Raw genomic sequence first — 27,233 nt, 5'->3', positions numbered from 1 at the left:
TCAAACAAAGCTTTCTTCTAGATCCTGCAATCATTACAATGTTCTGCAAATAACAGACTTTAATCTTCACTTTAATCTGAGTTTACCAGAAATATAAACACAAGTGCCATTGTCTTCTGTAAATCACATACAAAATGTCGTGCAAGGTCAGTCCATTCACAATCTGCCACTTGCCTCAGTTTATAGGTAAGAGTTAGGCATGGAAAAATGTACAGAAACCAGGAAACTCTTTTTTAAATTATAGAAAGGATTAGATACTGAAAGTGGCTCATTGTTAATTGAGTCCCATGTGTGAAAGCTACAGGAAGATTAGTTTATACAGCTGCTGCTCTTTGTCAAAACATTGCTAACAAGGTACACATGTTAAATCTGTGCATCTCCTTTCAGTCCCTAAAAAAGAATGACCACATTAAATCCCATGACAAATGTTAATTTAGAAAAAAAATCACTGTTATTTCCTGGGGAATTCAACTATTTCAGACTGTTCTTATTTTATTATGATAATAAGCATTTTTTAGGCAATCTTCCATCAAATGAAAACTAAGTGAAGAGCAGAGACGTAGGAACAGAAGGAAACTGAAGGTTAAATCCTAGTAATTTCTCCTCAGGATCTTCAAATCTAAGTCTTCAAGGACTGTTTTGAAACAGAACAAAAAAGTAATGTAGCAGTCATTGCCAGCAGAATGCTTTTAAATCCAAAGCATTCATAACTCATTAAAAATAGTGTTCTGAAACTAATGTGAACTTAAAATTTATTCTGCTTTTTACAGTCTCCAAAAAAAATCAGGGGGACTAGAAATTGAAACAAATGAGGAGGGTCTTCAACAAGGAATCAGAGAGAACAAAGCCTACAGCAAGCCTATCTCTCCATCACTCCATGCAAACTGTAAATAGGCAACCAGGCCTTCCTAAGAGGGAAGAGAGTTAGCTGGAGCCACTCCTGCTGCTGCTAGGTCATGTTACAAGGGTGAGCTAAATTGCTAAGTGGCAGCTGGGCACTTCAAAGGGAACCTCTAGAAGACAGTAGCTGCATCTGAAAAGCAACTGGTCTCACCATCCCCCTCCCAGACACATGGCCTCCCTCATCCCTGTCACTTGACCTAGAAGGGAGCTGTTTGTGAGGTCAATGTGACCACTCCCCTGTTCACATTGCTATTACAAGTATGGGAGTATATTTGTAGGCAATGGAATGCAAGCCTTGACTGTGCCATGAGCCAGCTGGCTAGAACTGAGTGCCATGTAGTTGCTGCAATGTGCCTGGCGGGCTCAACATTGTAGGGAAAGTTTGTTAGGTCTGCTCACAAAATGCCATATAAGTATGTCCTAATCTTCCTTCAATTTTCTTAACTACTGGCTGGCTAAACCACTTTAGTACAAAGCATTTTTCTAGAAGGTGAGTTCACACTTTTCTGCGTAAAAGTTAGGTTGTGACAAAAATGTCCTGCTACCACATGCTTCGCAGCAGTGCCCAGAGATATCCTTAAAAATATAATTGTGCTCTCCCTTCTGAAACTGCCAATATAATGGTACCCCACAAGACTAATGCAAGAGGAAGTTTAGTGGACTCTCAGGGAACCAAGAGGAAACATACTGATAAATGTGGTTAGGACACCAACCCTCATTTTCAGCAGCTGAGAACCAGGTAATGTGGACCATTTGAATGGGCACAGGGACTGTACACTGGAGATCAAAATTTCCTTTTCAATTTAGCATATATTTTTTGTTTGGCCTAAGCAAAGTTGCTTAATGCACTAAATGAAGAAAGTTTATATTAACTTCAGACCTCTTGCTACCTGTTATATCCAATTAGACCCTTCAGTATCTTCAGGTCACTTAGATCTACCTCTTGTGTTCCATATTTTGCTAAACATTTTTCATCATATAGATTATGAAAGATTTGCATCTTTTCACATGGTGATACTGGTGATGTTCAGGAAATTAAATATTTCTTGTGTTGAATTAAACTTTGCCTCAGTAAGAAAATAATATTTAAATATATGCATGATTATGGCAGGAAGAAAAAATAAAAACATGAACCACAACAAATAAGCTATATTCTACATACAGAGTATTCACATTTAGCTGCCAAAATATCAAAAAAATTATACATGTAAAATAAATATACATGTAAACTTCTGTGCAAATGAGTTGTATTCTTAGATGCTAAGACTTCCATTATTAGAGAATACCTGTTGCATATAAGTCTTAATTATACTCATTTCAACCTTAGAGGCAGCTGCCTTATTTAAATGTTTAACAAATGTGAGCAAGCAGTAGAGAGTAGTGGCTGTGACACTTCACAGTTGAACTCCGATGTATGTGTTCTAACCTTGCTTACATAATTCCACCACTAAGGGTAAAAACTGCACAGGTTCCACACAGCACAAAGCCAAAAAATCATTATCTAGAATTTACAATTTTAGAAAATCATTATCTAGAATTTTAGAAAATCATTATCTAGAATTGACAATTTTGCTGAGCCAAACGGAAGAAGTAGCAAATAAGTACAACAAGATATTCACAAAACAGGTAACTTAAACTCTCTTTGAGTGTTCACATAAACATAACAGACAGTGGTAAACCCCCCCAAAACCAAATTTAAATAACAGCCATCATTAAAACAAAAGAATGTATAGCAATGATTTCATCCTGTAATTCTTTCTTGAGGTACTGCATCAATGGCTTATCTTAACTTCACTTTCCTAGTTTACTGCTTAGCTATGAACGTGGAAGTAATTGCAGTTGCTGGCTTCTAACTCTCTCTGTAAACTACGGAGAGATAAACTGCTATTACTGCAAATACACACTACAAATAATCATGTTTTGACAACATAGGCAAAGGATAAAAAAAATCTGAAAAACACCAAAAGGAAAGCTGATGAGAGCAATCATAAAGATTGTGGCAGAAAGTACACCAAGGTCACTTACGGCACATATTAATTTGCTGTAGGCCAAAGGTTCATTCCATTCACATGAACAAATGGGTTCATATTTTAAAGTAGAGGCCTCCGAAAAATCTGGAGTTGTTTAGATGCCTCAGATTTCTCACTTCTCAGCAAATGTGTGAGAATGCTACCTGCCACTTTCAAGTATTTACTTTGTATAGGAAATAAATTTCTGCAACTCATTAAATCCATAAGGCACATATTATTTTGATATTGTTATCTGAATGAGTGCTATGCCAGAGTCACAATTTTGTGGTTTCCAGGATGAACCTCTCAAGTGTTCTGGCAGAAATATGCTATTGTATTGTGTAATTTCTTTTCACTCCTTCCACAGAGAGTCTTCAAAAGAACTGCCCATGCTATCCAAACACTTTTTATCAATGAAGACTGTACTAATGATCTTCACCATTTCTTATGAACTACCATGAGCTTTTGACATTAAACATTTAATTTGGAAGGGTATTTAACACACTTCAGTATGATTCTGTGGATAGGGAGCATATTACTTAAATGGGTAATCTGTACACTACAGAGTGAAACACACTCCTTCTGAAGCTTATGCATTTATACATGTCAACAGTCAAACTAAAAAATTTAGCTGTGTCTGAGGAGTTTTGAAAATCAAAAATGAAGAAAGAGATATTGTCATTTTAAAAACACTATGAATTCATTAATGAAACTTAAATGATGCTTGATCCAAAAAGAAATCATAGCAGCATATGGCATGGTTCTACACTTTCATAGGGTTAGAAACTTTTATAGATTACCTTTTTTGCATCAATAGCAATGACAGCATCACAAGAAGCATCAGCTACTGATCTCCCAGAAAATACCAGGCAATTCCAAAACAATCTACTAGATGAACTCATCCTTTATATTTTTATATATGTTTTAGTTAGTTTATTTTCTTTTGAACTAATGAAATTTCCTTCTTAGCAATTTTTAAAGCATAATTGTGTTTATTTACAAGGTGTCCTATTTGGTTTGGTGTATTGAGATTTTGTAACAGCTATAAAGATTAGGAAATATGTTTTCAGTATAATTAACTGAAATCTGGTTTTCTATGACAAAATTTTAGCTGCCTTCCAGAGTTTCCTCTACTGACAGCCATTTTAACAACTGTCATAGGAAAAAAAAGTTAAAAATCTAAGCATTTATAAGCATCAGAGCACGATTTCTCCATTGACTTTAGATTTTATTGCCAGAGATAAGATATGTAAACAAAATAGTTGTTGTAAAGAACATGATGTAGAACATACTTATTGATTTATGCTTGTGAAAAAATATTTTCTTATTCAGAGAATTTAATTTCAGAATACAGTACCACAATGAGTATCAGAAATTACCAAACCAAATCAGTTTAATGATTTGTTTTATCTAGCAGTAAGAAAGTGCTAAGAATCACAGCCTGCAGGTTGGAATGCAGCTATACCATGCTGAGTACTGCTTTAGCACAGAATTCCACACCAAGCATTTCAAATACCACTGTGCACCACAATCTCCACAGAGCTGAAGATCCTGCTGTGCTTGGTGCTGAGCTGAGGCACAGAAGGATGTGGATCTCAAATACCTGCATTCCTTCTCCACTCAGACACTCAGTTGCAAGTCTGTGTAAAGCATTTCTAGAAGCAGCAACAAAAAGGTAGTGTGTTTACATGAACAGTTGTCATTTCTTAGACAGGTATTTCAAAAGGGAAATTCTGCAAAACTCTTTTTGCCTTCCAAAGGTGGTCACCTTCAGCAAGAGCCCCATAACATAGCAGAATGACAGGAGATCCTGTTATCTTAATGACTTAACAGGGTAAATTGGTTCTGATGAAGAAGAATGTTATTTCTCCTGAGATACGAGAGAGAAATATAGAAAACTATAGAGAATGAGACAAGGAACCACTTGTTACAAGTAGTCTTCTGAAAATAAACAATGAACTATTCAAAACTAACTGATTGGCTTCCTTCTTGTTCAGAGTCAGTTCTACTTTCTTCCCATGTAGTCACAATCTTCTGTAATGTATTTCCAAATTCTGGCAAGGATTGATTTAAAATATCAGAAAAAAATCTCAAACCGGAACAAAGTCCTATTTAAAATTTAAAAGAGCCACAAATGTTAGTTACATTTTTTTATATTTAACCTTACACAAACAAAAGACAAATTCTGACCCTAAAGAACTTACATTTCTTGGGAATTGAGACAGGGTAGGCAAATTAAATAGTGTGCACAATTGTATTTCAGCAAGCTTGATCTTATACACTTACTATTTTGAAAATGCTAATTCTGCATAGTTCCAAAAAATAAGAAAAAAAATTTCTGCTAATTGAACTAATTACCACTAGCAAATAAAGATGACAATATCTCAATACAGAAAATTAATATAAGTGCTTGCTTGATATTTTCATAATATAAACAAACTTTCTAGAGATTTTGCTTGCCTTTTTTTTCTAAAATCTTTCCTATTAGTATATATGAAAACAAATGTGTAAATTGTCTTTCTCTAAGTCTCAAGACCTGTTCCCTGGAAGTGAGAATTTTGTAATTTTGGTTGATGTTCATCTCCATTCTGCCTTTTTAAGCATAGTATAATAGATTTATGTTGCATATTTAGCATAGGTCTGATCTTTCACAGAGCTCAATTTAAAATCTAGAAAATACTCCCTAAGGCATATTGTTTGCTTCTCCAAAGCAATTACTTCTAAGTAAACTGGTACATTTCAACTCACATTAAAAATAATTAAGAGTATAACTCCTAATCATTTCCTAAAAAACATGAGGGAAAATAACAGGTCTATGACAGGGAAGGAGGAATTGTGATAACCACAGTGCAGAGATACAGATGACATAGTAGAAAAACCTATAGTAAACATTTTTCCCCTAATGAAAAGTATGCTTAATTATGAATCTTGCACACTGAAGGAAACTTGACTCATAATAATCAGAAAAGATAAGGAGACAAAAAGATGCTGTAAAGTTACAGCTTATGAATAAAAGCACCACCTTAGAAAATGTTACTTTCTCAAGTAACTGCACAGAAATTTTATTTATATTCTAGCTTTTGCACATCTGTTAAATACCAGTCCCTCAAGCCTTGCCTATTAGACTTTGAACACTATTTATTCATTTTACAGAAGTAAAAGTATAATCATTAGATTATACTTTAGCAGGAAATTTTACAAGAATTTGCAATTATGCAGAGGAATAACACGCCTCCTGTCCACCCACCCTGCATTTGCTGACAACAACCTAGCACTGTAGGCATATTTGAAATCTTACTCCTCTTTTCCCACTGATCCCATGAAATGAGTAACAGTAGCTTATTGTCTATTACATGGCTCATGGAAATCCCAGGCCATTGTCCTTGTCATGCGCAGACTGACTGTAAATTTTAAGTGCAGGGAATCCAAAGCATGGATAAAGTGCTAGAACTATTGTGCATGCACTTCATTATTGATAGAGACTCCCTTGGCTTTTGAACATCAGATTTTTAACCCTGACACATAATGGCCCAACTGACCGGCCCAGATATTTTGCTATTCTTTTCTACATCTATTTTATTAGAACCTCTGTGCTACAAGGGACAATGAATGATACTTGTCCCTATCTTCAACTGCACAACCCAAGGAAAGTTCTTAAAGGAAAGCAAAGGAACTGGACTTGCTCTCCCCAACATAATCACCTTTTGCTGTTCTTTTTTAGTTGCTTGCAGTATTACCTACTGGCCATCCATGCTTCCACAGCAAATGCCAAGTGAACTCTTTGACTGTAATACTTCAGTTAATTCAGCCAAAGCAGCATAGACTTGAACTGCAAGACCCAAAATACCTAAAAATTTTACTGAAGGCATTTCTTTCTGTTTCCAAAACTCAAAAAACAATGATAGTCTTTAATCTATGTGCCAAAAGCCTCTTTCAGTATCTAAGCATATCTGAACATCTGCAATCTGGTTCACAAACTTCATACAGCATGGGTATGGGACAGTAGCAACCGTGCATAGTTAGATATAGTATTTTCCCTAGAGTAAATAAAAATATGTAAGAAAGGAAGAGAGACACAGCATATAATGAGAGTTGCTCTTGGTAATAATCCACTTTATAGCAAAAGATAACAGTGTTACTATTTTGCTATTTTCTTTTAGTCCAGATAAAATGTTTCCTCAGAGTTTTCTTTAACAGTCATGAGATTATCACAGTTGGTGCAACAGATGTTGGTCCCTAGGAAGAATGGCCTGATCCTGTAAAACCTGCTTTCTCATGTGCAGGCCCTTTGAAATCAGTGGGATTTATGTAAATAGGGATTTGCAGGATTAGGTTTACAGTCTAGGGAGTCTGCAGTACTTCAGTCATACGTGTTCTAGTTTTGTTGCCTGGGAACTCAATGCACCAGAATAGCTTCTGAACAGGCCTTTAAAAAACATCCTTTACAGAAGAAATATGAATCTGAACACAGTCCTTGCAACATGAATTCAGCATTAGGACTTTGAATTACTGTAAAACAACCAAATAAGATTCAAAGAGATCAGATGAGATCCACATTAACCTACAAAATACAAGAAGAATGTCCCTCAAATTTACAACTGTGAGGAAAGGGAGGAAGATAAATCAGAGATTCTTTTTTCCTTTCTTTGTTTTTCTCATTGTTCCTAAATAGAACACAACATTCCATATGTATATTTTCTTCTTCCAGCATTAAAACCCAGAGGTACAAGCATTCTGTATAAAGTAACTTTGGGTTACTAAGGAGACAGAAGAAGACAGATTACTATTCAGAAATCAACAGACCTGTCTAGTTCAGGGGTTGCAAAACTGGTGCTGTTGGCAATAGAGATGGCATCTTCCAGCACCCCCTACTCACACACACTCTGGGGTTGTCCTCATGCAGCCCCTGCCCGCTGCTCCCTAGCCCCACACCCTCTCTCTTCCCTCACCTCACCCATTCCCCACATCCACACAAGTTGTGGCAGGAGCTGGGTTACTGCTGCAGTTTTCATTGGCAAGGAGGCACAAACAGCTCAGAGCCACCTAGCACTCAAATAGTGACAGAATCCAAAAAAGCTGATGAGTGTGAATTGTCTGTGAAAACACTCCGTGAAGATAGGAAATGCTGGCATATTTATTTATCACTGATGATGTCCAGAGAAGCAGTTACTCTGCCACTCAGCTGTCTGCCCCTCAGGCAATGAGAAATATGTCAGCATGGCACTGGTGGGGCCTCACCTTGAATTCTGTGTTCAGTTTTGGGCTACTACGGCAAATACTTTGAGGTGCTGAAGCAAATCCAGGGAAAGGGCAAAAGAGGTTGCAAAAGGTCTAGAGAAAAACTTCCATGAGGAGCAGTTGAGAGAGTTGGCATTCTTTAGCCTGGAAGTAAAAAGAAGAGTCTCCATCTGAGAGGAGACTTTGGCGCTCTCTCTGTAACGATCTGAAAGGAGATTGTAGCCAGTGGTTGTCAGCCTCTTCTCCCAAGTAACAGGACACAAGGCAAGAGGAAAAGGCCTCAAGTACCACCAGGGGAGGTTTAAATTGATTATTAGGATATAAATTGATTACTAAAAGAGGTGTCAAGCACTGGAACAGGCTGCCTAGGGAAGCAGCTGACCTGCTATCCCTGGAGGCAGTGAAAAGAGGAGTAGATGTAGCACTCAGGGATTACTGGTGAACTTGGCGTTGCTAGTTTCCTAGTTGGATTTGATGATTTTAGAGGTCTTTTCTAACTTAAGTGACTCTAGAATTCCATGTGCCACTTTCAAAGAGGTCATGTGTTACCAGAGACAGAGAAATCATCAACAAAAACCAAAGGCACTTTTGTCAATAAAATGCATAATGCAAGGATGTGTACCAAACAACATGCAAACTCACTGGAAACTACATATCAAACACCTCATGACAGACACAGTCATATGCATATATTATTATTATTGGAAAATAGAACACACATATAACAGAGACAAGTTCAAATTAATCTGTAGTTACTCCAATGGGCAAATTTTTCCAGAGTAGATTGACATCATCCTGTAGGGAACCCAAAGGAGCAGTTTACATGAAAGCACATGAAGATGCCAGATGAATGCAATTTTGCTGCTTTCAGGACCCACATGAGGCTCCTCAGACCTCACCATGATCTTTCTGGTTATCACTATGTTGTTATAATGCATAGGCAAACTTTGGCAGAATCAAATTTAAAAACTGTAGAGTCTTTTTGGAACTTTTGTAACATGTGTACATGAATCAATAAATTCTGTTCTGTTCATTTTGACACCTGTTTCCAGGGCATTATCCACTACTACTGCCATTTCATAGTGTCTCAACTGCACTTTCTGGTCTCTGACAAGGGTGCCTATCAATGGCAAGAGAAGTGTCATGAGCACAGAGAAGACGGAATCTCATTCTACTGTAACATGGAATTTAAGGAAAAAATCTATGTATAGCACTCTCTGTAGGTTCCTCACCAGATGGAATAGGGAGTTCTGTGTTAATGCTCATCCTACTGTGATACACATCAGCAAGCCCAAGTTACCAATAATATGACTTGAATTCTGACAAGGTCAAACTGTCTGGACTATATTTAAAACACTTTTATCTTACTGGAATAGGATAATGTGTTCTAAGACTATATACCAGAGGAACATAAGACTCTTCTGCTGATTTAACCTAGTCTCAGAAGCTTAAGCTCTATACCATGCTTCAGGTCAATTACAGCTGAACAATGCAGAAGAACAGCACAGGACTCTAACACAACACTGGCCTTCTGATCAGAGACTAAGCAGACTTTGTCCAGAAAATCAATTTAAAGACCACAACAATCTGAGAGAAAGTTTGTGTGATTTTAGTTGCTCATTGTTTGAGAATTCAAAGCTCAGAAAAGGAGGAAATTTTACTACTGTATTAGCACCACTGAACCCTGAAATTAGAAAGAATATCAAGTGATCACCTGAACCACTTCTCTGCTAGATCAGGTCATGTCATCTTAGTAGATGCTCCCTAAACCTGTCCCTGATTTAAAAACCATTGTCCTCATCATTAGAAAGATCCTGAATTTTTTTCTTGAGCATATTCATAACTGATGAAATGTTGTGGCTTTACTTCTTGACCTACCTATAAGGAAGGCTAATCAGAAAATTAGAAAGTTTCTGGCTACCTCCAAATAATTCAGACTTTTTTCCTCATGTACATAGAGCAACCAAAACTAGACAGCATTGAAAAACATCTTTAGTTCTTTCAGTTGGATGCAATTAGTAGTGTGTGAGTCCTTCCAACAATTATTGCAACTTCATTCTAGGACTTGGTTCACACTACCGAATGATCAATATAAGTATTTGACTCTATGACGATCCTCATCCTGAACCTGAATTACATCTTTGAATGCACATTCTTTATGTCACACAAATATTGAAGGACAAACAACAGATTAATTGCTGGCCCTAATGCTGTGTTTGTGAGTGCTAAGAAGCCATTCCAAATGTTCCAAAAAGGATTAATGCAGTATAACAAGTCTATTTAATTACTGAAAGACCAGTGATCCTCATTTTACTATAAGCAGCTTTTCCTTTATTTGGAGGTTGTAAATAGAACAGAAATCACTACAGGACAACTATAATTCTTGTACCAGAATATTAAAGTTGTATCCACAATATAGTGAAAAAATGTATGAACGGCCAGGAAGATCTACATAATGCATTTGTGTATGATAAAGCAAGATCAGCATATATTTTAAAATACACCAGAACTCCTCACTTTAAAGTGCAAAAAACAACTTTATGCTCTAAGTAACAATTTGATATGTTTTCTTAACTAAAAAAAAAAGGGCAGCAATTAAGCCAGTTAAAGTAATTATACATAGCTTTACAACAAGTTCCCTTGGGTTTAATAAAACCACCTAAGGCTGTGGCTCCTACAACATAAGCCTCTACAAGTCACTGAAATGCAGGCCATAAACTCACCTATGAATGCATATATGGCAAAATCACAACCTGATATCCTTTAAATTCTATGTCTGAATCCAAAGGGCCAATCAATTTTTCAATTCTCTTTTCTGCACAAGCTGGTTATTCTTTAACTGGAAGTTAAACAATAGAATAAGTTTTTATGTTAACCCTTGTTTTGCTGTAAACTGCACTGCTTCAGTATCAGCTGGAAAAAGGCATGGACATACTTCATTTTTTGAAAATTATTGCCACTTCCCACTCTGAGAAGCAGACACAATAATTTCGTATGTGTTGGTATGGCTAGCTCATTACCAAACCTAAAATATCATTATAAAGGAAGGAATGAGGAAAGCAGTGACTGAAGGAGTAAAAGTAGATGGCATACTGGGTCCAAAAAACACAGGCTACTAATTACTTAGGAGCGTTTCACTACAATCACTTGGGGCTTCAGGGAAAGCTCGGCCCTCTAAGACTCAATCCTGGACTAAGTCCCTACAGACCAATGTTGTGCCCATCAGCTGCCTCACAAATCAGACTTCTCCAAGTCTGGGAGATGAAACAGGAAGGCCAGCATGTTCCAGATAATAGGTACACTGTTACATTAGCTTGGGGTTTCATCTCACACCTCACCAAATTCCTGACCATCCATCCTGAGCATGGGACCACGGTGCAGGAACTTTAGTATTCAAGTGGCCCACTTGACTGAAAACCTGTGGTGAGAGCAGAGAAGACAGGAAAGCAGACTGAGCTCATAGGCCTCCCCTGCATGCACCGCAGATGCCTCCTTTGTGGTTGAATGTTGATGAATATCCATACAGTTGTCCCAGAATGAGTGTTTCTTTTATCTTTCTGTCTGGAGTATATTTTTGCTTTACTGTCTCAGGGCAGGGAAACTCAGAGAGCTGTCTGTGCCAGGTCCCATCCCAAGGGCCAGCCCTGCCCTGACCGAAGCAGGGGTGACTGGAGGAGCACTGCTCCCAGTGCCCCGCTCCCCTGTGAGGGGCCAGCCCTGCTGCGGGGTTTCGCTCTGACACCTCTCCTACGGAGCAGTAACACCGCAGGGCTCAGAGGCAAGGAATGCTCTGCGCCGGCCCTCCCTGCTGGGGCAAGTTCCTTCTGTCTGGGCATGAGAAAATTGGGTACAACATTGCTTTATGTCACAGAGCCCTCTTGGGGGCTGGGCACCAGCACATGGGTTTTGCTTGCAGTGGAATACAGGGACTTTTTAGCCAGTACTTATCTCAGTTTTTATCACAATCCTCGCTGGGCCAACATTGAAGCAAGATGTGTTCTCTCTCCCCGGTCCAGAGACACAGTGATATTAATTAACTTGCCTGCAGTCACCCGGTGAGACAACGACGGGGTTGGGGACCAGGGACAAGGATTTTTAAGTCCTTGCAACTAAACATTGAGTCATACTTTACATTGTCATCACAGCCATAGCATTCAAGTTCCTCTTACACCAGCATTCCCACCCTCTTCCTTCAGAGGAACTATGTAACTGCAATTAGAAATCACACCTAGCTTGCAGAGTTTCACACAGGAAGAAAATGTTTCAACATATACAAGTGCACAGGAATGCTGTATGTAAACAAACCATCTGATTTCTTTTTCAAGAAGTAAAAAGGAATGAGTTTACAAAGAAATCAGTTGTACTGCAGAAACACGGACCTGCTCATGTGCTGTGAAAGTCAGTGCACAGTGCAGTGAAAGAATATGGAGTTTAAACTATGTCAACTCGATTTAATAAATCCACTCATATGAACAAAGTCTAAGGCTAAGGAGTTAAAAAAAGAGCATACCAGTTATCTGATGACCACAGGAATACAAATTTACTTGCTTTATAATGGTACTAGTACTATAATCAGTACCAGTCTATAAGCTTTCTTAACCTAGCCACAGTTTTTTGACAGATCCAGCCACTGATTTTGAAAGGCTCTACTTCCTAAAACAGTGTCACAATGTGGCACATAATTAGATGTAATACCCATTTCTACAAAATAAACTGTCCCGGCAGTCAAATTGTTAGTAATTATGGGAAGCACAAAGTCTACATCAAGAAGCTGACATTAGCATCTGAGATACTGACAGTAGGTAGCCTGTCAGGGTAAGCGGCCAATGACTGCCCCCCACCAAGAATAATTCTTAAGGACAAGTAGCTTCCACTAGAAATAATGTATTCCTATTGGTTGTTTTTTTTACAGAAGTCATATAAAGATTGTTCTCCCTCCCTTTTACTAAGATTAGATACTGCATCAAGCATCGTGTTTAAAGTCCTCTGCTTTAGAAACCATGATTGCTTTTAAGTACAAGCTAGGTCATTAGAAATTTATGTTTTGGTATTAAAGAAATCAATAGCCACTTATGACATTGACAGGAAACACTCCTCCATTTCTCGCCAAAAATCTATTTTGATCACTCTTGTGTCCTAAAAATTGAAATACTGTGCATACTTATTAGATTTTCATTACAAAATATATTCAAAGCAGAACATTCTTCCCAGCACATCCCACTCAAACAAAGCTCACAATGAAATGGGATTGACTAAGACCAATTGCGTTTCCCCTTGAAAAAAGTAGTGACCCCGTGCACCCCAACATAACAGGAATGCACAGCAGTCAGAGAGGGGATGGAGGTTTCCTCCAGCTCTCAGAAATTCCCTCACTACCTCTTCTACTATGAAGGGCTATCAATTTGTCCCCCTCACTGCTAGCAGACAATAGGAGGTGACATCACCAAAGGACTTCCAAAGGAGGGTACAGATGCTCTGGAGGGACACTGAAAACCCACTGGGGTGTAAATTCAGGGCCGAGGTCTTCTTGTCAGCAACCACCACAAAGAAGTGGAGGAAGTGGCATGGCCACTGAACAACTGAGAGGTCAAGCAGTTCACAGCCATTTCATGACCCAGACAAACCAAGGTCAAGAGATTCAGGTAGCAACTTGGCATGGGCATGAATTACAGCACAAATGAATTGTTTTAACAAATCAGCTTTGGTCAATTAAACCTAACAAGATGTATTGCATCACATAGCCAGGTTCTTGACACTAAGGCCAGGAGCTGAGGCCAGCCTTGCAAAACACATCTTTTAACATGGCATAACAAATTTAAGGTAATCCCTCTAGAAACTGCAGATGTCAGAGTAAGTTGTCTTGATTAGGAGAAATTTTCACACTTTTAAATCAGGGACACTGGAGTGGAGTTATCCCTTCAAAAAGTCTGGCATCATTTTCAATGGCATTACTCAGGCAATGGAAAGCTGATGCTGCAGTAAGTATATTTGCTATCTCTCAGACACAATGCACATCCGTAATAATCTTCTAAACATTTCCCTGTTAGCTACTTAACAAAAAAGGCTGAAAATGGTTTGGCGTTTTAGCCCAGTGCAATTCACAAGCAAAAATATATACTATTTTAATTTCATTCAATTTCTAAAGGCATAGAGTTTGTAATTACTGAATTCTAAAGTATGCACACTGTTTTGTTTCTATTTTAAAGAAAATATGCAAATCTTATGACACCTCAGAAGACGGCTTATGAGGGATATGGCAAGGAAATTGACTGGAAATTAAAATACAATGCTAGATTTAAGATAAATAGATAACTATCTTTCAGTTGTTTAAATTGATTCTTTATGAAAAAATGTGTAGTAACTCAGGTTAATATTGCATGGAGATCAGGAAGTCAAATACGTAAACAATATGTTCAAAAGATTCATCTAATTCAAAACTTATAATTATCAATTGTTAAATAATTCCAAACAATACAGAATATACTTACCTGTGCACACCATTTGTCTCCAACAATCACAGAATTTTTTCCCTAATTTCTCAACAACCACACCAAGTTTCTCAGAGTTCACTACCTGTTCCTTTTTGCATTTGGCTTTCCTGTTCACCTTCTAAGGAAGAAAAAATGGGAACAGTTTTGATCAATATCCATATGTATTTTATTCAGAGGGGAAATAAAAAGCCCACTTAAAGCCACTGAGATGTCTTTAGTGAAGGTGCCTTTATGGAAGGACACCGGAAAACTTGACATGTCCATTCTACTCTGGAGATGTGCAGTTACTTAATAAAAAAGTGCAAGGTTTCACTGAGAAAAAAGAACACAATGATTGAAGCTTAGCTGAACACAATGAGTCAGCTAAGTTTTCTTTCACACCTTTCCTCATCACAGTAACTTCTCCTTATTTCAATATTATTTCTTGGAGTAAAAACAAACAAACATACATGTAATTTAAAAATTCCAAACACCAAAGGCAGTTAGGAACAAATTAAGGTTAAAATTACTCCAAGGTCCCCATAATTTTAAGTCACCTTTCTGACCTGAAGAGGGGTCTCATATAAAGTGGAACATAACACACAAGAGTCATAAGGCATGAAGGCAAAAGCTCTGGTCCTCAGGTAATCTAAAAACATTCGAAACACTATGACTGATAAACAAACTTTAGACTATCAGCAATTTCTGAAAATGCCCCCCAAACACCAAGTGGCCATCTGAAGTGCTCATCTCCCACAACTCTTTTTGAGGGCAGGACAGAAATGGGACTGGGTGGAGGGGGCAGGTGGACTAGGATAAAAGTCACATTACAATGTTGATGTTCCCAAGAAGCAGCTAAAGAAATATACTTATTTAAAATTTAAAAAGCACAATATGCTTCAGAAAAGGAAAGAATCCCCCTCAGAGAAGAACTGGTGGGGATAGCACAAGTAAACTTTTTGTCAATAAAAAGATGATGGGGGGGAAATATAAACAACTGTGCTAGAAGAATGCTTCCAGGTTCACACACAGCTCACTGCTACAAGACAGCACAATAGACACACCAAAATGAACTCTGCTTTCTCTAAGAGCTAATAATCTGAGATTTACTTCCCTTTTACTAGCTTCTGAGACTTTCAAACCTCTTCTAATCCAGGTTTCAATGCTCTGAGCCATGGTTTTGGCAAAAACTTCTAAAAATTCCACCAGAGTTTAAAATTACAAAAATTAAAAAAAGATGCAGAGTAAAATCATGAAACCTCCCTATAATTAATGACATCTTGTTTGACATCTGTCAAACAAACTGAATAGTATCAGAGACTTTCTTCCCTTTTCACAATCACTTAGTATCTGTAAAGCAGCTCCTCATAAGGAGCTTTCTTCACCCCACAATGGAAGGAGCAACCCTATTCAGTTAACATAGCCATTTAACTTGATCTGAAAAGCATCCTAGTCCCAGCAATTACATCAAAGAAACATTTCACCTTGCTGTTGAGACAGGAAAGTAGCACTTCAGGAAACCTCTTGAGTTACAGTGTTTGGCATTGTGGACCACCATTTCAGAGGGCCACCTGTCCTTGACATGACTATGCTACTACACTAGCAGCAGGGAAGAGGAGAAGGAGGAAACACAGGGAAAAAAAGAAAGTTGGATAAGGAAGTGGACTTGACAGCAACGTCATGCAATTAACTTTAAAATCCAGCCTGCAGTGGTATTTAGCATTCAATTATTTTAACGAAGTTTTCACAGTTACAGTGAATTCAAATATGCATGAACATTTAAGAAATTTAAAACATAAAATCCTGTTTTAAATTGAGGTATTCCCTTTATTAATGAGTCCTCTTGTATATAGTTCAGAATAATCCTTTTTGTTCACAGTATTCTGTCTGAAACTACCACAAAGCAAGAATTTTTTGATTAATTTTCCATTCTTTACTTTATCGCTCCTTGTTTTGAACTAAATGTCACTCATAAATTAACAATGACCTCTATGTTTTCAAGTAGCTGAACAGAATTTATTTAAACTTAAGTTTCTTTTATCTTAAACACAATTGATGTTATTAACCCTGTGAAAATTAGTGTATCAGGTAAGAAAAATCGGAATTAGGTAAATGTTCCTTCCTGAAATGCACATAAATTTAATTCTTGTTAACAGTAAATAATTTAGCACTAAATAGTGCTAAATAGTGGAAAATTTCCTTTTCTTTTTCACGACCCACATTCCTGCTCTTAAGAAAGCTTTTTTTTTAATTTAAAAGAAAAAATTAAACATTTTGAATTCTGCAAACCTACTACCTGAATGCTAGTTCACACATCAATGTTCTGAAAAAATTAAAATTGGTAAGTGGCCTTTCAAAATGTTTCAGTATCCTAGATCTTCATAAGCAAAGTAACTATAATAATCAATTGAGAAATATTATTACATCCATATATAGACTGGATTAACCTCCATTCCCTAATGACAAATGTGTTTCTTGCCCATAATTTTCAATACAATAGAGACAGTCAACAACGAAATAGTTATCCAAAATTTTACGTTAGAAAACTAGAAAAATAATATAATAATAATATGTTATAATAATAATATAATAATAATATAATAATAATGTTATAATAATAACAGTGTCTTTTTCAGTTCACACAAAAAAGTTTTTTAAATTTGCGTTCTCTTCACACCTCAACAGACTGGAATTGTCCAGAGCAATTCAGTTTTTAAAAGGTTGATTATTCCCTATGAGATTTGTGAACTACTAAAATCTCTTCTCGTATTAGAGTAGACAATATATAAACTCATACTTCTGGTTCTGTACTGGCTTTCTGATTCAAAATTTAGATTTAGAGCAGGGGATCGCATGCCATTTCACTGTGCAAGAAACAAGATCCTGGAGCATATAGAAGCCTGTAGGTACAGGCATTAATAAGCTCTATTTCCTGCTGTTCCTGCTGTAACTCATCATTTGCTGTGTAAACTCCCAACAAATCACCTTGCACTTTGATATATCTTTCTGCAAAACAGGTAAAATGTTCTACTGTGTGTTCCCAGGTAAAGTATTCAGAAGGAGGCAAATCATTAAGATTAAATGAAGTAGAAACAATCAGCAAATGTTCGATTCATCTAAGCTCATTGCTTTTTTATTAATTGTATTTGGGAACATCAGTGCACACAAAAAAAGGTGAACCCTCATCCAAAATCTATCTGGGTGGCATGGTATTTAGGCATATGACCATAATATGACTTAACCAAGAACTGCTTATAACATTATTTTGAGTGTGATTTTAAGTGGAAAATTCATGTAGTCACAGCAAACTAACCAAAACAATTTCATTATCATTTTAAAATATTAACAGAATGACTACACAATAAATTTTCTCAACTTACAGAATGAAAACTCAAATGTAATGTGAAACTACTATGCAAACCTCTTTCAAAATTTGAGCTCCCTATAGACATAAATTGACAAAAATCAAAAAAGCTTTTAAAAAGATTAAGCCATTGATAAACCCACCCACTCCTGCAATTCAGACATATCTTGTTAAAAAAGAATTACAATTCCTTCTGGAAGAGGGCATGTTTTCCAAGTAAGACAAGACACACGTGTTGCCAGGACTGTCTGAATTGGGAAAGCGATATCCCCACTTGGCTGGGGATTGCCAGTTTGCTGGCATTAAGCTCCGGGCGGAAGCGTTTCAGCTTGATGCGGCGGCAGCACCCTGGACCCAGCTGAGGTTATCTGCAAGAGCGCTCTTCAGGAGCGTGGGCACCACACCGGGGTGTGCCCGTGCCCCCTCCCACGCTCCCCCCAGCACGGCACAGCACCTGCAGCACAGCAGGGCACTGCCAACCTCCCCAGCACAGGGCCAGCTCAGCACGAGAGCCCTGCATACAAAATTCTCCCCTTGGCCAGCCAGTGCCCTCGCTGCTCTCTAATCTTTCTCTTGCTTTTTTCCTTTTTTTTCCCTGGCCCAGTACCCCCCCCCCTCCAATCCTCAAGAGACAGGACACAGTCTAGCAACTCAGGGACTTACATAGGCCAGGCTTCCTTCTGCGCAGCCCTTTGGGTAGAGCTGCTAATCCTTCTTATTAATTAATGAGATAATAGCAGTTAACTGGAAAGCAATATTAATGTTAACTATCTAGGAAACTTCCAAGAGAAATGATTTATTCTTTTTGCCAATTTCCTGATAACAAAGTTGCACAGCTGGAGCTGTGGTAGCATCTTGATGGTGTAAGAAGTTAAAAAAAGGAAGAGTGCCTGAACACTACGGGACTAAGGACATCTGCATCTATTTTCTTCCCTACTCCCTAGATATTTTAAAAGAGCCTCTCCTCCTTTGACTCCAGACTTTATTAACAACTGGGAACGGGCTCCCCCAGCTATATCACCCTTCCATAAGGACAAAGGAGAGTGTAAACAGTAACATGACTGTTCAGAGAAATGTACTCTGAGACACATGCGCTAAAAACACTTAAAAATCTTAACATTTACATGTAGCACTGCTTCAGTTCTTTAAACTCTCAAACTCCCAAGGTGTACTATGCTTCATTCAGTATATGCTGAATTACCTAACATCAAGTTTGCATTTTATTCATGCTGCAAAAAAAATGTAGTGGAGATGATGAGGGAATTCAGAATTCTGCAGACAAGGCACATTGCTATAGATATTTTAAGTTTTAGAAAAAAATAAGACAATTTCTAGCTTTTTTTTTTTAATTAGTCACTGTAAGAGTAAGTAAAACATCCATCTGAAGGAGAGATTTATATTATCTTGGTTCTGTTGCAGCAAACAAGTACTGCAGCTTTCATTCACTGATTGTCAAAAACTTTCCAATGTGCCCACTGCAATGCGGATGCCAACCAACGAATCAAAGGCATTCAGCAACTAGACAAAGAGGGTCTGATGCCAACCTCGGTGCCACTGGCAACCATTATTGGCATCAAGCACATTGTCTGCCTTTTTTTCCCCTCTCCTGGCACTCGACAAACAAAATGGCGGTTCTTGTAGCAACGGGAACACAGTATAAGCGCTGCGCTGAATTAAATACCATCAAATGATTTTATGGACTGAAATTCATTTCATACCAAATGATAGACACTCTCTGATGTTCACAGGAAAAAAAAAAAAAGGACAATTCTGTCAATAGAAACAATGTTCACACCATTTTCAAGTTTGGGTTTTATAAACGATCTGTGTGGGACACACGCACCCCCCTGATACACACAACAAGCAGAGCCCTATAGAAGCCCGTTGTGATTAATAGTTATTTTCATGTTAAACATTGATCACAATGTGTACTTCCCATTTTCTTCCTCCTTTTCAGTCAAAGGAGCAGCATTGCAACCTATGTCAATCCTCTTTTTTCCTTTTTTGTCTTTTAAGAAGATAGCATAAAATGAATAGAGGGGAAAAAAGATGCTGAATTTTGAGATGAGCGAAAAGTAGCATCTGATGAAGTTCATCAATGATAGGACTTCATTGATCAGTACTTATTTCTTCTTTCAAGGCAGACATGGAAGTAGAAGCTCTTTTTGTTAAGAACTGAAAACATTATTGACACTTCTAGATCTGGAAATTGTCAATATATTGTAACATTACTCTGTACTGCAATGCGGATGCCAACCAACAAATCACAGACATCCTAGGCTAAACAAAGAAGGTCTGATGCCAATCCTGGTGCCACTGGCAACCATCACTGGCACTCGAACTATCCTTCCTCCCCTTTTTTTCCCTAATCTTCTATTTTAAAGCAACAAAAAAAGCAAACTACTTGGCCCCTTTTTTCATTTTATGTGCTAATTCCTTCTTCATATTTTGTTCAGCGATTTAATTTTTTTGTGTTTCCACTTAGCTTTTACATGGTGCTATTAGGCGTTTTATATGTTCTGAAAGATAAAAAGCAAAACACCACAGGTATAATGCAACATTTTTGGTTGACTTCATGCATATCTTTCACAGAGCCTGGCACTCTCAATCAAGTACCCTCAAAAGTGCCACAATTAACCTGATTTCAATGAATATAGAGAATCAAAGTTTGATAAAATGGAAAAAAAAATGACATAGACAACTTAATATGACTTTTTCAAGAAGAGAGCCAAGAGATGTTAATGGAAGACTTAAAGTAAAGCAACAAAATACAAAAGACATGCAGTTAGCAATTAACAAAAAGGTCTTCTACGAGTGACTTGGAAATAGAAATTAGCCATCTTCATTTTCAGTATATTCTCAAAGTAGCATTGTGTAATTTTGAAAGTTATAATATTATAACATGCTTAACTTCCTCATTTCCAATTAGACAAAAGTGTTTTAAATAAACTTATATTCTCAATACATTTAGATCAACAAAATCAGCTATGCCCTGAAATTCCTTCTCCCACTTCAAGTTACTGCCTTTCAACAACTTATAAGTCAACAGTGTGTTAAGAGTACTCTGACCCCAGTTTCTTTGGCTCAAGAGGTACTTAAACTGTTTTGCCTCCCTTTGTAGTTTTGACTTTTAGAGACAGGTAAATCCATAGAATTAATCAGTAAGTTATGACTTACACTATATGCATTCATAATATAATTTGATTTTTTTTCCTACAAAAGGAATTTAAAGGTAAAAATTACTTGTAATTAAGCTACTTTGTTTAATGTTGTCAAAGAAATCTTTCTTCCTGTATTATTTGGGGTCAGATTTACTAGACTACGCAGCTACTTAAAGTCACTGTAAAATACATAAACGTGTCTACCGCTGTGCTGAGACAAAAAAAAACCCAAAAAATACTAGGGGGAGTGTGGGGGTGGCAGGAGAAGCCAATATTTTTTTCACAACAAATAATATATACATTCACAAAAGCAGTTCTTCACTTGCATGAGTAAATGCTAAAAGATAACTACTTAAAACAAAATATTTCATTGTGCAGCTCTCCTCTTAAAAAACGGATATACACCAAATGAAGCCATGCAATTTTAGGTTTTTGTTACTAACAAAATCAATTCAATTTGTTTTCCAGTTAAATCTCATAGTTATTTACCAAGCATCAGATAACAGCCTGCCATCTGCCCTTCTGCAGGCCATTTCTACCTACTACCAGGCCAAGTTGTGAAATGGCCCACTATCTGCAGATGGTCGAACTTTCCCTAGTTGAGATCTGTGGCTAAAAAAGAAATGCATTATTACTGCTGATCAGCCAGCATTACAAAGACACTTAGAACACAGTATCATTATCAGAAAGAACCAAAATGACCCTAAACAGAGAAAAAGTACTTTGGAAGGCTTACTATCAGAGAAAAAAAAAAAATGAAAGAAAAAAACAAACCAACACCTTTATCTACTTTCAGCCATTTACAATTTTAGGGAACCTGCCTATGGGTATTGTTATTGAATATCCAATATATGAAATATGGCTAGTAGGTTTTCCCCTGACACGTGATTATCAGAAGCCCTGTTTTTATTTTCATTCTGTAATACTAAGTTTAAGAAGCTTTTCTATAGAGCTCCTGCAATTTTCCACATTTCAATTACCTGCCAAATAAAAGTATATGAGTGTCATTATGAAAATACACTCTTCATAAAAATTTCTCAAAATATTATGACGTGGATCTTTGTTTTAAAGCTCAAATAGATAAGATGAGCTACTGATGTAAAATATGAATAAAACATTACATATTGTGTGCAGCAATTCTGATTCTATTTGGCATTTACATGAAATACAGCCGTGATAAAGTATTTTCAAGCTTTGTTTTATAGGTATGAGAAAGTCTACAATTGCTCTTCAATGTGCTCAGTTTAAGGATTACTTCTTGATTAATTATAACAACAAAGACAATAATAAATATTTGTAGTATTTGTTGTGACTGTGCAATTGCATATACCTGCATCTGTTCTTAATAGTACTGGGGTGGGGGGTTTTGTTTTGTTTTTCTTTAAAAACACAATTTGAAAACAATGTTTTCTGAAGTCACAACTATGTATTGCCACTTTTTCACAATAAATAAAAGGCAACTTCAGTGGAATGAAAGTACTGCCTTGGTACATGTCTCTCTCGCTCATGAAAGAGGCACGCGTGTCAAATATGCATGTCACACAGGTCTGCAGGAATTTGTGTGCGTTTAAGTACAGATGTATATATGCTGATTTACAAATGGATATGTAGCCACACTACATCTATGGACCACAGAACAATGTTTCACTGGAAGCCAGCCCACAGGGGAAACAGGGCTACTTGGAGTCAGAGTCTGACATACTAACATAGAAACATGACAGTCTGCTTCCTACCTTGCTCCTGCACGTAGTATGCCAAAAACAAATCAAGCTCCTTGACTGATACTGTTATGTGATGTGGCTGGACGCAAAGTGCTGGATTTGTGCAATGTGGGGATTTCATGAGACGTTCTCCATCCGTACTTTCCAAGGGGATGCCTTTGAACAGGATCACCATGACTAGATCCAGACGCCAGACTTTGTCAGCCTGTCGCAGGCAATCGATTCTCCTAATCTTGCCCTTCTGGTCAGGATTGGACAATACACAGCATGGGTGCTTCTTCCCAGTAACTGTGAGCACAAAATCCTCCCGGAACTCTTGGCGAATATCTTTGCGCAGCTTGGCCAGGAGCCTAGATGCCCACTTCTGTTTAATTTCAGGCTTTTCACTAAGTAGCTCATCCTTGACTGCTCTTTCCTCATCCTTTGACATTCGTTTCTCATGTTTTTTAAAGTACTTGCGTTTTCGAGCCTGAAGATTGAACCAAGTATAGGCAATTGCACGGACATGTGGAAGAAGTGCCTCAATGAACGGGTGAAATTCATCCTGTGGAAAGAAGTGAAGGAAAAAAAAGAAGAAGAGAACAAGAAAACTCAAAGTCAGCAAGTTCTCATAACCAAAGCACCATCAAGAAACATTTTTGAAAATCTTTAAGTGAAATACGAGATGAAGAGAATAAGCACGTAAAATTTACACAAATTTCATATTTCATTCCTTGAAAGAACTATGTGAAAATTTTATTTTGTACCTCCCCTCACTTCATCCCACAACTCTGCAGAGACAACACAATTTAAGAGATGCTACCAAGATGTTTTGTTCCTAACATTTAAATATTTGAACAGCTAACATCAAGAAAAGTACCATTGCACAAAGAGGACACTGCACGGTTTTAAAAAATCTGAGCAGAAATGTTCAGAAGGCTGAGGCAAATGCCACAGTTCATTTCTCTTCTCTGTGGCACAGAAACACAAAGCATATACATGCTCAGTGTAATGCCACACAGTTCCCGCTTTTGGAGCATGCTCTCAGCAAGAGACTGCTGGTGGCACAAAGAGCATGCGCCATTAAACTTGATCCATTTTCTTATCAAACATCCAACATTCCAGCACTGAAACAGCACCATTCCAGTGGTGGTAACTAGAGAAACCAGTATAGAGTAAGGAAAAGCAGGCAAAAGACACATGTCATATACAAATCTTGAACAGAAGCTTCTGTACTTTCAGCTCTTCTCGATTCCCTCCCACCACCCCAAAGCTCTGTAAAATTAAGACTTTATGAAGGTGAGAACAAAAATTACATTTATGTCCTTCCAGCAGTTCCACTGTGAATTTTGAGGCCCCACGGAGTCAGTTAATTTGCTAACTGATCACATGAGTGCGGCAATTTTTCTAAACCCCTTAAAAATCAATCTGAGGTGTACAATGAAAATTGGCAACTTGGCACAAACTTTGCATTCTTTGTGTTTCTACATGCTGTGGCAAAGAGACATTATGAGTCCACCGCTGGTCCAGTGCTGCTTTTGTGAGATCCATGCCATTTATATACAGTTTCAAAATAACCCTTTCTGTTGTCTGGCTTCACCTGCAAGTTCTTATCTTCTGCCTAGCAGCAATATGGATTGCATTAAGGAGGTAATGCTTAGTTGTTGTCTACAGGCACATCCTATAGCAATTAAATTAATTTCATTTGTCTGCTTAAAGTACCATCCTACACTTCCATGTTAATATCTAAATAGACCTTCCCCAAAAACTTATTTTCCATTAACAAGTCTGCTGTTTAAAACACTGCAATCTGCTTATCAAACATTACTATATTTTGGGTTGAAAGGGAGACCTTAGGGGAGGTATCCTTCTTCCTGTGTGTAGGGATATTTAGTTTTAAATACCACGCAGATTGCTCATTATACTTAGTGGCACAGTGCAATCAAACTAAAACTGAACCTTTTTTATGCAATTATATTCAAGAATACAATTAACAAACTACTATTTTAGTTACGCTGCCAGACAAGGAATGAATTATGTTTAATCAATAGGCTGATTAACTCCATTAGGTAAAAATGATGAAAGTATAACTAATGGTCTCAATTATAGAATGCAGACTGCCATTGCAGAAGCTTCAGGCAAAGAATTCCACATTTAAATCTTTGAATTTCAAACAAACTTCAAAATTTCCTGAATGTTGCAAAACCCACTAGATCTAGTTACCTCTCTAACCATCCTCAAATCAAACAGAAAACAATAGAAAAGTTACAAGCAGTTTACCTATGATCATGTTGTCTTCATAGAAAAAAAAAAAAATTAAGCAAAGGTGGGGGGGAAAGGAAAAAAAGAATAGAGAGGCAATATAGGAAGATACTTCAGGACATAAACAATTTCATTACAGTATGATGCTTGTCAAAGACCTACAAAGGCAACAATTAAACTGATTAGTAGTTTCCAGCAGAGATTTGAACAATTCTGTTACTATACTGGTACATAAAACTAGGCCGTGGAAAGAGTTAAACCACAATCTGTTCTTTGTGTGGGAAGGCAGTACTGCTCTGAGCAACCACAGCCCATGATAAGACTTCCCTATCTTCATATGCTTTCTGATGCCATGCTTTTTTCCCTTTCAATTATAACTACTAAAGAAAGTTTATTTTTTCTCCTACAGAAGTCATCTTAATTGAAGTATTGATTTTTTTTTTTTTTTTAATTAGTGGAAGCATAACAACCGTACTGTGTTAAGTCCTCACAATTCATTTTAGGCTGAATAAAACAGATTTACTACAGATTTTGAAAATTCTAACAGCTGGGGCTAAAGGTGGGGTGAAGGCCGGTGGCTGAAGAGCTTTTGGAGAAATTAATCTTTGCCTCAATACAATGATTTCTCCTACATCTAAACAGACTTTGGCATTTATAACTTAAAATGGCAATAAAATAATCATGGACGTATTCTACTTTAGTAAAATACTGCACATCTAGTTTTAATTTTGAAGAAGAGCATCATAAATTAATAAATTATTTCAGATTGACTATGCCTTGAGGTAATGCATATAGTATTAACAATAATAAACTATAGCACTTTATATCTATGAAAATTTTATAGAGAATTTCACTGATTAAATTCTAGTCTGTAGTAGTTGAATATTTCCCTTTTAAAAATAGGGAGAAAAAAACCCACAAAAACATGCACACCAGAAACTCCAATCTTTTAAAAACTGTATTCAGGGTTTTCTTTCACAGTATTATTAAGTTGTAAAGACATACATATAGGTGAAAAGTGTTGAGAAGAAACACAGCAAAGAACATTCTGTTTGAAAGAAATTTTTTCAGATTTTTTGAGCTATTCACTGTGCACCTGGAGCATTTTCAAATGAAACTACTATTTGACATAGGGAAGTGCCCATAAAAACGATCCTAAATGGACATTTGCAATTAATCACATTCTCACACACATTCTCCACCAAATCTCCTAAAAAGATATCAACAGAATTTTATTTTTTCTCCTTAATATTCATATAGACAATAGTAAATTATTTTTTGTTTTTATGTGGCACTTGCTCATGTGCCACAGTTGCTCTTGCAATGAAGCGATTTATAAAGGTAAGATTTTCAAATGTCATATCAAATAGCTAAGGTAAACCATTGTGCACTGGCAATTTAAATTAAAATCTAAGTTACTATACAACATCTATGTTCCTGGTAAAGAAAGGAAAAAACAGCAGTCATCTAGTGACAATAGGTAGGCCAAGTTTTCTTTATTGAAAAGATAAAGAGGATATGCAGTGCTCTTCTCCTATCTTTCACTTTTAAACTTTGTATCAGCCCATGAAAGCTCAAATTGAGGACTGTGCAGCAAATACACCGGGCAGAAGTATGGAAATTTTATACAGAAAGCTTCATCTACTCAACTTCCCTGCACAGATTTTCTCATGCCTAGTGAAACATATAGGCACAAAAGAAAATACTACATATTCTGAGATTTTGGACTACTGTAACATAATAAACCATGGCAAAAATATCACAAGAGAGCAAGCACTAAAAGGCATGCAGTAAACTGCATCCTATTCATGCCTCATCAAGACTGATAAATCCAGTTTCCAGTCATTCCAAAACATAGAGAAAGTGGGAAACTGAGGAAGGGAGCCTGCAAAATTAAATTGCATTTGGTAAGTTTTCTTCTACCTTGGAGTTATTTTCACCCACAAAACTTTTATTGTAAGTGTGATGGGTAACACTCAAATCGACAAGATTTGTCTTAAAGCTGTACTTTGGATTTAGACTTGTTATTAAAACGTGCTTCAGCACTGTCTCAGCACAAACTGAACTACCACTTTCATCAGCAGCTCCATCCAAACAGGTGTTCTGTGTTTACTTTTACCAAAACA

The 27,233-nt window shown here is 37.1% G+C and overlaps 1 protein-coding gene across 5 annotated transcripts in view; it reads right to left on the bottom strand.

The window, feature by feature from the left end:
• NFIB (nuclear factor I B) overlaps positions 1-27,233 on the bottom strand; it is a 166,100-nt gene that overhangs the window by 136,348 nt on the left and 2,519 nt on the right. For all 5 annotated transcript variants that reach the window (XM_066568723.1, XM_066568724.1, XM_066568720.1 and 2 more), the window contains exon 2: positions 22,879-23,410. In XM_066568723.1, coding sequence (XP_066424820.1) covers positions 22,879-23,410 — 532 coding nt within the window. The remainder of the gene's footprint in view (positions 1-22,878; positions 23,411-27,233) is intronic.

The sequence above is a fragment of the Molothrus aeneus genome, chromosome Z, assembly GCF_037042795.1.
Source record: "Molothrus aeneus isolate 106 chromosome Z, BPBGC_Maene_1.0, whole genome shotgun sequence".
Classification (NCBI taxonomy): Eukaryota; Metazoa; Chordata; class Aves; order Passeriformes; family Icteridae; genus Molothrus; species Molothrus aeneus.
The sequence above is the reverse complement of the archived record's forward strand: the minus strand, read 5'-3'. Positions and strand labels throughout refer to the sequence as shown.